The 11,521-nt window shown below is 39.7% G+C and overlaps 1 protein-coding gene across 2 annotated transcripts; it reads left to right on the top strand.

Annotated features, from left to right (window-relative positions):
* Window positions 1-4,491: 4,491 nt before the first annotated feature.
* Window positions 4,492-6,590, top strand: LOC121983075 (beta-glucosidase 3-like). 2 transcript variants are annotated; one of them, XM_042536055.1, is made up of 7 exons: window positions 4,492-4,506; window positions 4,898-4,958; window positions 5,037-5,083; window positions 5,773-5,831; window positions 6,045-6,120; window positions 6,210-6,281; window positions 6,375-6,590. In XM_042536055.1, the coding sequence occupies exons 2-7, from the start codon at window positions 4,921-4,923 to the stop codon at window positions 6,416-6,418; spliced, it is 336 nt and encodes a 111-aa protein (XP_042391989.1). In that variant the 5' UTR covers window positions 4,492-4,506; window positions 4,898-4,920; the 3' UTR covers window positions 6,419-6,590. The 2 variants fall into 2 exon arrangements, with proteins under 2 accessions (XP_042391989.1, XP_042391990.1); XM_042536056.1 differs by lacking the exons at window positions 4,492-4,506; window positions 4,898-4,958; window positions 5,037-5,083 and adding an exon at window positions 5,508-5,565.
* Window positions 6,591-11,521: the final 4,931 nt, after the last annotated feature.

The raw sequence follows: 11,521 nt of genomic DNA, 5'->3' as shown, positions 1-11,521 counted from the left end.
TTAGCATATACCTCAAAGGAGGTAGGCTAATATCGGCCGCGATATACTTCCGAGTGAGTAGACTAATATCGATTGAGACATGCCTTTAAGAAGGAAGACCAATATCGGCCGGGATATACCTCCAAAGAGGCAGACCCGTATCGATCAGCATGTACCTCAAAGGAGGTAGGCTAATATCGGCCAGGATATACTTCCGAGTGAGTAGACCAGTATCAATTGAGACATGCCTTTAAGAATGAAAGCCAATATCGACCGGGTTGACTAATATCTTGGAATGATACTTATAGCCCATGACTAGTTAGAATAATAAACATAAAGGAGCCTGGACGAGTATTGCCCCAGGAGCCTTATGAGAGGTAATAATAATTAATCAAACCTAATTAAGCTCAACCTCGATCAATACAAGAAACATTAGTATATTAAGTTATCTATGATGTAGTAAAAATAGGAGGGACGAGTAGGAAAGGTAGAAATACTTTAAAAGAACTTGTGAAACAAAGGAGAAGTAATATTTCAAATAAAGCGGTGCAGGAAGATATTTGCAGTATGTGATTGTATGACAGGTGTTATATGTTTTGGCGGGAAATGTATTTTTAGACTATTTTGCAGGTACTAGATGACAAAGAAGGTACATCTGGGGTACAAAAAAGATTCCTTAAAAGTCGTTTACTACAAGTACACAACTTATGTCATCTCATAACAAACTCTAACAAACCGGGGTCCACTCATCTTCTTCCTTCTTCCTTCTTCCACACCGAGAGAGATCACTAACTTGAGCGTCAGAGGGTCTAGCCAGGGATTCGCACCCCGGTTTTAGGTCACCGACGATAGTGTTGGCTGGTCTCTTGTGTGCAGGAAGTCTTGGAAGCCCCGGGTCTGAGTTCTCTTCGGTTGGATTTCTTTCTCAGCATTAGATTTTCACGCAAGGAGAGCATTCAACGATTCTATTCTTCCTGATCCGCTCTGGGCGTCTCGGATCAGTATTCTACAAGTATTATTCTTCACCGGCGGTAGATTTTTTCTCCCGGCTCTCCGTCTTGTCCAGCTTCTCAGACAGGATCAACTACTATCTCATCTTCAGGAGTATATTATTGACACTAAATATACAATGGTAGATGGTCATTGTGGTTTTCGTTCCATTGATGACCTACTTAGTTTTAGTGAGCATGCATGACTGAGGATGCGACGGGACATTCTTGAGGAGATCACATATTTTAAAATATTATAAGAAGGTATATTCAATGAAGATGGCTGTGTTGAAGTAGTAAAGCATATGTTTGAATTGTTTTGATGAAGCAACTCCAACGTATATCTGTATTGCACATATAAATGAAAATTATTTTATTCAGGTCTATTTAATTTTAGTTCAATAATATATATTTCTTAATTTATAATTTATTGCATTGCTAATTATTCATTTTTCGTGTATAGTTTTTTTTGCGTGCGCAGTAGGATGGGATTTTGTGTATACTCTGTTGTGTCCAAAGGAATGTACATAGCTCCACAATGAGCTGATATTGTCCACTTTGAGCCTAATCCCTTATGACTTTATTTTTGAGCTCTATTCGAAAAAGTTCTCATGTCAATGAAGATATCTTATATCCTTTTAAACCCATGATCTTTTCTATATCTTTCCAATATGGGACTTTGATTGTATCCCAACAATCTTCTCCTCAAATGAAGGACCACCATTACTCTAATGGTACATGCCTTCCCGTGACTCTCGGATCACTCTTGACATGTTTCGAACCCTCCTATAAGCATTTGGTCATCCTGACCTGGTCTGAACCTTCCCCGCAAGTATCCGATCACTCTTGATTTGCTCCAGGCATCCTGCAAACATCCAGTTACCCTAACCTACTCTGGGCCTTCCGCAAACATTCTGTCATCTTGTTTTTGGGCTAGCCTAATCATATGTTAGGAAATAGTAGCGTAATTCATAGCATAGACACTATTAATTTGGATAATTATTAAGATTGTTAACGTATACATATTTACAAAATCTCGTCAGACAATTCAAGACTACATAGTATGAGATTACTTAATATTTGAACCTTATTCCACTCATAACTCTTGTGGATATCTAGAAAAGCCGTGTATGAATTTTCTGCCTTAGTTGCTTTCTAAATTTTACTCACCTAAGGTATGACAACTTTTGAATGGTTTCACTAGTGTGCATGCTAGAGTGAGAGTTCCTTTGAACATAAATAACTTCAATTGAATAAAAAGAATGATTAAATTAATGTAACAGCTACAACTATAATTATTTTTCATATTATAGTAGCTATGATTTTGTAGTTACTACATAATTGTAGCAGCTACAAAATCATAGTTGCTATAATTATATTATAACACCCATGATCCCCTAGCGTGAACTACCTTTAGGTAAATAGCTAAACCGCTAGATTAATTTAATTAGATGGTTTATTCATTTAAAAAAAGGAAGTTAATGAATTTAGGAAAAAAAGAGATAATAATAAATACTAAAAGTTACAAAATTGAAAAATATATAGGAATGGTTGAGCCTAATCTACTGGGTAATTAAAAACTAAAGCCAATAAATATATATGTATGCCTATATATATAAAAACGACTTAGGGTAAAAGGGGGAGGGGAAAAGGAGACAGGAAGGGCAAGGGGATGGCCGCCGCCATAGTCGTTCTCGCCAAAGCATAGCATGTAACACCCACAAAACTATAAGATAAGTATATGGGTGTTAGTTGCTTTAGAGCATAAAAGTTAGAAGAATCAAAAAGAAAAAAAAAGAAAGAAATAAAAGAAGAGGTAAATGTAGGACCGTTGGGCCGGCTAGAAAGGGGGGGAGGGTTGAATAGCCCTGCAAAAATCAAAACACAAACACACTTCTCGAACTCTTAAACTAACACTTGTAAAATAAGAGAAATAAATAAAAGCAGAAAAGTAAAAGACACACCAAGATTTACTTGGTTACAACCGGGAAGGTTGTTAATCCAAGAAAGCGTAGCACTAGTATCTCCTTCAGACGGAGAAGCCTTTTACAGCAATGAAGCGCACAATAGAAGCTTAAAACAGAAAAGCGTACAAGTGTAGAAAGAATGCTTGAGTTCTCAGTTAATTGACAGCTTCTGGACCAATGCTATATTTATAGTCTTGGTCGGGGCGCCTGGAAGGGTTCCGGGCGCCCTGGGGGGATAAAACTCACTACAACAAAATTCCTCATAGACATCAGTGGAACAACAACGGTTTTAAGCAAAAACCGATGTCTTTGAGTATTTTACACCGGTTTTTCCAAAAACCAATGTCTATGAGCGCAGATTTTCGCTCATAGACATCGGTTTTTGAAGCCGATGTCTATGAGCGCCTTTTTTTCGTTAATAGACACCGATTTTAACAGCGAATTTTAAAACCCGGTGTCTATGATTAAATAAAATAATTTAATTTTTCCATCAATATTTAACCAAAATTTGTAACACTCACTCTTCCCTCTAAACCTAAACCTATATCGCGCCGTCCACCGTATATCCACCACTTTCCTCCTCGCAGTTGGCCATCCGACTATCTCTCTCAGCCTCATCTCCCTCTTCCCCTTCCTAAGATCGATGTACAGCACAGCTTCCTTGTGTTTGACTGAGGACGCAGAGGGTAGCAACTCATTCTCGCCCGCCGGTCTCTGCTCCTCCATCTCAGCTCCACTCTTCGTCGCTCACGCGATCGCCCCTGCTGCCTTCGGCGACCCCGCGGTCGGCCACCCCACGGACGGCGACGCCGCACACACCGAGGACGCCCAGCCGCTAGCCAGCCCCATGCGGAAGGTCGTGGTCAGCATCCGCTGCCAGCAAATCGATTGGCTTTTGTAGTTTTGACTTGGGAAGACTCGCACTTCTAGCTAGGATCTTCTGTGGAGCTGAGTCCGATTAGGGTTTCTGTTCCCACTCTATGAAAGTTGTGCCTTCATTCATCATTCTCCTTGACAACGTTAGCAAGCAAGCGATAGAAACGAAGCGAGCACGGCGATGGAACAGACAGACCTTCATCATGATCAAGCCCAATGACGTCCAACGCGGCCTAGTGTGCTCTCCGTCTTCCTCCCCCTTGATTTCTTATTCCTTCGCTTCGTTCATCTATTCTTCGGCGTTGCATTGCGTAATTTACAGTAGATATGTTACTGAAACACCAAAATCCTTCTTCTTCCTTTTTTTTTTTAGTTGAAAGGTTGGAGAAATTATTAGTAGGTTTGAGAAAAAAGGTTTCTACTTGAAAGGTGAAGATTTTACCAACTACAATTCTTTTTTGTTTTCCCCGTCTACTTTAGAGAAGAAACGAGAAATTTTCTTGGTTATTTTTGTGCGTCGATCAGGGTTGAAGTTGCTCGGCGTGGAACGCTCCTTTGCGGAGAAACACTATGCTGACCTCTCCGCAAAGCCCTTCTTTGATTCCCTTGTGGAGTACATCATCTCTGGTCCGGTGGTAGCGATGGTATGGACGCGAAAGAATGTGGTGGTCAGACTATGCAATTGAGATTGGCAGGTGATTTCTTCTTCGTCAGTTAAATTTCTTGAAACTCAAATAAGCTTGAAACTTTGCTTGTCAAGGCCATGTTCTTTCATGTGTAACCTAGAAACTCAAGTATAGTGGAAACTAAAAAATATTAGAGTTTCATCTTCTTGATCTCTTCATTGCAAGTATTAATTGATTGATGTATGCAATGTGTTTGATGAATTTCCTCAAACACTGTCCTGAGTTGATTTTATCATTTTTGTTTGCTAGATTGAGGAGTTGTTATTTCTTGTTGCTAAGTTGGTTTTATGTATTCCTTGAACTATCAAGTTTCTTTTATGTCTATGCTAATTCTTTTCACTAATATGCCATGTTTTCTGGCTTATAAATTTGCCTCTTTTTGTTGTTGTTGTTTCTACAGGATTTGTGTGTTGAGCTTCTTAGATGCGCTACATATACAACTTAAAGGCTTTGATCATTAAGTGAGTATGTTCTTTTGCATCATTTAATAATCTTCAAATGGCACTCTAACTGAATTTTGGTTTTGGTGGCATTTGCAGGTCCATGATGCTTCCTTCCAACATGTTGATAACCATGCTAATTGAAGGTCTATTTTCTGGCTTTATCTGTATGCACCATAAACCCACTATCATCATATTTTTTACAATTTCTTTAGTCTTAGGATTAGCATCAGTCTCAGGACTAACAAGACTAGTATCAGGAGTGACCAAATCATAGTACTTATCAAAATTGTCATAAACCCAATCTGGTGTTAGACTGGGTTTATGACAATTTTATGTGCATATTCAATTTGTATCATCTTCAGGAACTGGCAAATGGTCAAAACAAGTTTAATAATAAGGAGCACACATATAGCTTGATATCTGAATTGCTTCCCTTGCTGAAACATATCTATCAGAACCAATTAAATGAGCTGGAAGTAAAGCAAGGGGATCAAGGTAAGTTTCAAAACAATTGCCTAGTTTCTTCCTCCAGTTAGATATCCTCTTGATCGATCTATCATCCAAAAGGCGGATTTTCTGGTGTACTTCTTCGAGTATATGAGCCTCACAATGAGCTTGTTAACTGGTATGTCTTCACATCTGTAACACCTTTGATAATTTCGTAAGAGGAGATGAGTAGACTCCGGAAGAATGAGTAGCTCAACACTTCACATTTGAATGCATTTGAGTAATGGAATTTCAGTCACTGATATTATAATCCTGTGTTTAATTACTCTAACCACCATTTAACTTTCTGAGAATTATTGATCTTTTTTTATGATGAATATTTTAGGACGAATGATGGACAAAAGTACAGCAGATGTAGCTTCAGATGGGTATCACAAATATAAGGTATAACTACACACTTTTTAGGTTCACCTTTTTTAATGTAAAAATATATAAAAGCTTCTTCTATCTGTTTCATTTTGGGTTTGAATCTTAACTTAATTATTACCCATTGATGACTATTAAAGCTACTTCCTAAGCAATCACACAATTAAAGAGTTAGTTTGACTATAGAAGAATCATACAAGTAACTTTCAGTAAGATGAGATGATTTATTAGGAAGATGTCAAGCTGATGGCTGAATTGGGATTGGACTCCTACAGATTCTCCATCTCTTGGTCAAGACTTCTTCCGAGTATGACTCCCTGAAACTTTTAGATCGGTTAGAGTGTTATTAAAAAACACTAATTCTGTTATTTTATATGAATGCTACTTTCTTTGTAGATGGAAGAGGATTTGTGAATCCTAAAGGTCTGCAGTTCTACAACAACTTCATCGATGAGCTAGTGAAATATGGTTAGTCTTCCCTTTAAATATACATCAAACTTGTTTTCTAATTCAACTTTTGGTAAGAGATTGAGCAGGTTTCGTTTGAAATGCACTCTGCAGGGACTGGATTGGTCTTACTTCATCATTTGAATTTGCAAATTTAGCTGGTTTAGTAGAGAAGATCATGTGAACTCCTGGATCTTCTTGGATGCAAGAACTCTCATGAATCAATGAGTTGTTGATGCTCTGAACATTGCTATTCACACTTGTGCTAATGGAGGGGACTTCAGTACTTGCCATTTTAGGTGCATCCATGAGAGATTTGTCATTGACCTTGCTTTCTGCACTTTAACAAATTATTTCAAATGTGCAGATCAAAGAAGAATATTTATGTTGTAAGAAGAATATTTATGTGTTGGTTATATGGATATTGACTTGGTATGTTTAGATACATCGGGGCATTTTTATTTGTGATTTTGTTAGTGAATTAATAATATTAACTTAATTTTATGATTTGCTTGGTGATAATATTGGTTTTTTACTATTTCAGAAATCGAATTTATGTCGTTAAACAATACTGATATTACATCGGTTTTCCACCGCTGCAAAACCGATGTCATTAACTAATATTACATCGGTCGTATACCGCTGCCAAAACTGGTGTTATTAACATATAATATTACATCGGTTTTACACCCGATGTCGTTAAGTGATACTACACCGGTTTTAACCCGATGTCTAAAATGACAGACCTTTTACATCGACTTCATAGACATCGGTCGAAAATGTAATAGACATCGGTGGAAAACAGATGTCTATGAGGGTTTTTGTTGTAGTGACTTTATCCCCCAACGTCCAGAACGCGAAAGACGCGTTCTGGTCAAACTTCACGTTCCGGGCGCCCCGGAGCAAAAAGTCAACTCTGGTTGACTTTTGCGTCCGGGACCTCTGCTCCGTTTTAGTCCCGCCTCGGTCCGGGTCTTCCACTCCGGATCCGCTTAATTGGGTGATCTCTGCATCCGGAAAAGGGCTCACCCGAACCCAACTTCCGGTCTTCTCAAGCGGGCTTCCCTCCGGCTTCTCGTCTCTCGGAATTGCCTCGTGTTTCCTTCTCGTCCGCCAGCGTACTCATCCGCAGTCTTCGTCCCTCGGTCGTCGACCTTCTCGCTAGCTGCGTCTCTTGCTCCCCGATCAATCTTCCGCTCCGGCTTTCGTCCCTCGGAACCACCGCGCGCTTCCTTCTCGTCCGCCGGTGTACTTTTCCGCAGCACCTCGTCCCTCGGACTGCCGTCCTTCTCGCTAGCTGCGTCTTCCGCTCGACTACCTGTGTTCCTAAGCTCCTGCACACTTAGACACAAGGTTAGAAACAACGCAGGACCTAACTTAACTTGTTGATCACACCAAAACAACCTTGGGGTTCCAACAATCTCCCCCTTTTTGGTGTGATCAACCCAAGTTAAGCTAGGGTCAAAACTAGACATAAAATTAAAATAAGTTATTGCAATAATGTGCAACAAAATTAAATTTCAAAAATTTTCAATTTTCAATTTCTACATCTCCCTAGACTTATACTAATTCTTCTCCCCCTTTGATCATAAAAAAATGGGGTTTAAAAAGAACTAAGGGTTAAAGACTTAGAGTAAAAAAAATTTCTTAAAGACTTGAAGCAGAAATTTTCAATTTCAAAATGGTCTTTTAACTTAAACAAAATTGTCTTATGAAAATTTTTCTAAATTAACAAAAAATGAGAATTTTTCTAAGTAACTTAAGCAGAAAATTTTTCTAAGTAAAAACTTTGAGAATTTTTCTAAGTGAAAATTTGACTTTGGCAAAAAGTATTTTTCTAAGTATAAAAATATTTTGAAAAAATGTTTTTTTTAAACTTTGAAAGCATTAGTTAATTCTAATTTTAATTCTTTGACAGAAAGTTAATTAAACATTTATTTCAATATTTTGGCTTCCAGGTCGTGGCGAGGCACTAGGCCTTCTTTGTTATTGGAGCAACAACCACTTCCTTAGACAAAACCTCATAGAGAAATTCATTGTTTAATTTTCTCACTGAAAAGCGCTAATTTTAATCTTAATTTTAAAACTTAGACTAAGCAAAATTTAGGAACCCAATAAAGGTTCCTGCCTACTGGATTGATTAAAAATTTCTTAGGGACATATTTTCTAGAGATATTCTTAATTTGTCCCGGGTGATATCTATAATACCAATTTAAATTTTTAAATTTTCTAGAATTAGATGAACATGCATGGTTTTTCAAATTATCTACTTGAATTTTCAAATCATTATTTTCAAGTTTCAATTTTTCATTTTCCAATTTTGATTTATCTAATTCTTCTAGAGGGCAGAATTTAACTAAGATTATTTTTAAATTTTTTATTTCTTTTTCTAATTTACAGTAGTCTTTAGTTAATAACTTAACAAATTTATAAAGTTTATCGGGAGGAAGTGAACGTACCTGACTTACCTTGTCGAGTTCGTTTTCCGTGTCTCCCCCTGAACTACTGCTTTCCTCTGACGAAGCTCCCCCTTCATCGATGCTCTCGATGCTCATTTCGGAAGAGCTTGACTCGCAGTCGTCGTCTTGATGACTTGCCATTAGAGCAAGTCCAGAGAATGCCTCGACTTCCGACTCCGACGACGTATCATCCCACGTCGCCTTTAGGGCTTTTCGCTTTTGGATAGGCTTCTTACCCTTTTCCTTGTTCTTCAGCTTGGGGCAATTGTCCTTGACGTGCCCTTCTTCGTCGCAGTGGTAGCAGCGGATCGCCCTTTTCTTCTTCCCCTGTGGATGGTTAGTAGATCTGGATTTACAAAGCTTCTTGAATCTTCTTACCATCATTACCATTTCCTCGTCATTGAGAGAGGATTCCGACTCTGGTTCGTCTCTCGAAGCTTTGAGGGCGACGTTATTCTTGGGCTCCTTCATTCCTGCACATCTTGACTCATGCACTTCAAAAGTAGAAAAAAAATTCTTCTAACGAGATCTTTTCTAAATCTTTAGAAATATAAAAGGCATCTACTAGTGATGCCCATTTTGAATTTCTAGGAAATGAATTTAGTGCGTACCTTAGCGAATCTCGGTTACTTACCGTTTCTCCGAGATTCGATAGTCCGGTGATGATCTCTTTGATTCTCGAGTGCAAGTGCGCGACTGTCTCATCTTCCCCAAGTTGCAGGCTGGTGAGCTGATTTCGAAGCTGATTTCGAAGCAGATCTCTTCTGGCGAGCTTGGCTTCGGAAGTTCCTATTGACTTCTTGAGGTGGAAGAACGCTTAGCAGATGGTATTCTGCTTTGCCGTTCGCCACGAATTCAGCCTGCTCCTTTTTTGTCCATTGACATTTTTCCTTACCTTCTGGAGCTACAAAACCGGATTCCATTGTTAAAGTTAATTCAAAGTTTGTGGTAAAAAATACCTGCATCAGATTCTTCCACGTAGAGAAATCTCCTCCATATTTCGGCGGGTGGATGCTTGGTCCGGCCATTATCTTTGCTTCGATTGGCGGTTAGTCCTCTTGAAGCGTCTTGGCTCTGATACCACTTGTAGGACCGTTGGGCCGGCTAGAAGGGGGGTTGAATAACCCTGCAAAAATCAAAACGCAAACACCTTTCTCGAACTCTTAAACTAACACATGTAAAATAAGAGAAATAAATAAAAGCAGAAAAGTAAAAGGCACACCGAGATTTACTTGGTTACAACCGGGAAGGTTGTTAATCCAAGAAAGCGTAGCACTAGTATCTCCTTCAGGCGGAGAAGCCTTTTACAGGAATGAAGCACACAATAGAAGCTTAAAACAGAAAAGCGTACAAGTGTAGAAAGAATGCTTGAGTTCTCAGTTAATTGACAGCTTCTGGACCAAGGCTATATTTATAGTCTTGGTCGGGGCGCCTGGAAGGGTTCCGGGCGCCCTGGGGGGATAAAACTTTATCCCCCAACGTCCAGAACGCGAAAGACGCATTCTGGTCAAACTTCACGTTCCGGGCGCCCCGGAGCAAAAAGTCAACTCTGGTTGACTTTTGCGTTCGGGACCTCTGCTCCGTTTTAGTCCCGCCTCGGTCCGGGTCTTCCACTCCGGATCCGCTTAATTGGGTGATCTCTGCCATCCGGAAAAGGGCTCACCCGAACCCAACTTCCGGTCTTCTCAAGCGGGCTTCCCTCCGGCTTCTCGTACCTCGGAATTGCCGCGTGTTTCCTTCTCGTCCGCCAGCGTACTCATCCGCAGTCTTCGTCCCTCGGTCGTCGACCTTCTCGCTAGCTGCGTCTCTTGCTCCCCGAGCAATCTTCCGCTCCGGCTTTCGTCCCTCGGAACCACCGCGCGCTTCCTTCTCGTCCGCCGGTGTACTCTTCCGCAGCACCTCATCCCTCGGACTGCCGTCCTTCTCGCTAGCTGCGTCTTCCGCTCGACTACCTGTGTTCCTAAGCTCCTGCATACTTAGACACAAGGTTAGAAACAACGCAGGACCTAACTTAACTTGTTGATCACACCAAAACAACCTTGGGGTTCCAACAGTAAAGGTTTGAACCTTGAACCTCTCACAAAGGATAGAGATAAAACTATGTATGATAACCACTAGGATAATGAATAACATGTGAATGGGAAATGATGGAAATTGTAGTTAAAAGTAAAGATATAATTAAGTGAGAGAACAAGAGAAAATCAAGTAGCTTTCCTTCCTCTTGTTTACCTCTTGGTTAAGAAAAGGAGTAGCAAAAGACAAGTTGTCTTCTCCCTTTGCTTCTCTATTTTCGTGGGGTTTGAGGGACTAACGAAGAGAAGAGTTAAGGGGAAGGAATGAAGACACATTCTCATTAGGAAAATACATGCATGCATTAAGGAGGAAAGGAAGCAAAATTCACCTTTGTAACTTCCACCCACTTAGCATAAAAAGGAAAGGAACTAAAGGATTTCATTTTTTTCCTTCTCCCTCACCCTTGCCGAGACTAGAAGCCTCCTTCCTCATCTCCACAAGCCAAGTTTAGGTTTCTCTCTAAGAGAAAACTAAACTACAAGAAGGAGCCTTCAAGGTGTACCATTCCAAGCAAGAGAAACCAAAAGGAGTGCTAGAAGAAGAAGCTCCCTTCTTCCTCTTCACCAAGGGTACCAATTCTTTAAAGATTTATAAGTGAACACTAGGTAAGCTTCTCCTCACCTGTGGTACAATAGTTTATACGGTTTTTCCATGGTGATAGATCGCTTAAAAACCTAGGACTTGCTTTGAGAAAATTCGGCCAAAAACAAGAAGAAGAGTCTAAGAAAG

Source organism: Zingiber officinale, chromosome 5A (assembly GCF_018446385.1).
Source record: "Zingiber officinale cultivar Zhangliang chromosome 5A, Zo_v1.1, whole genome shotgun sequence".
Classification (NCBI taxonomy): domain Eukaryota; kingdom Viridiplantae; phylum Streptophyta; class Magnoliopsida; order Zingiberales; family Zingiberaceae; genus Zingiber; species Zingiber officinale.
This window is presented reverse-complemented; position numbering and strand designations above follow the sequence as displayed.

Coding starts and splice junctions, on each gene's coding strand:
- LOC121983075 (XM_042536055.1), top strand. CDS start 4,921: ATGCGCTACATATACAACTTAAAGGCTTTGATCATTAA. Junction 5,084..5,772: donor GATAACCATGCTAATTGAAG/GTCTATTTTCTG, acceptor TGAATATTTTAG/GACGAATGATGGACAAAAGT. Junction 5,832..6,044: donor ATGGGTATCACAAATATAAG/GTATAACTACAC, acceptor ATGATTTATTAG/GAAGATGTCAAGCTGATGGC.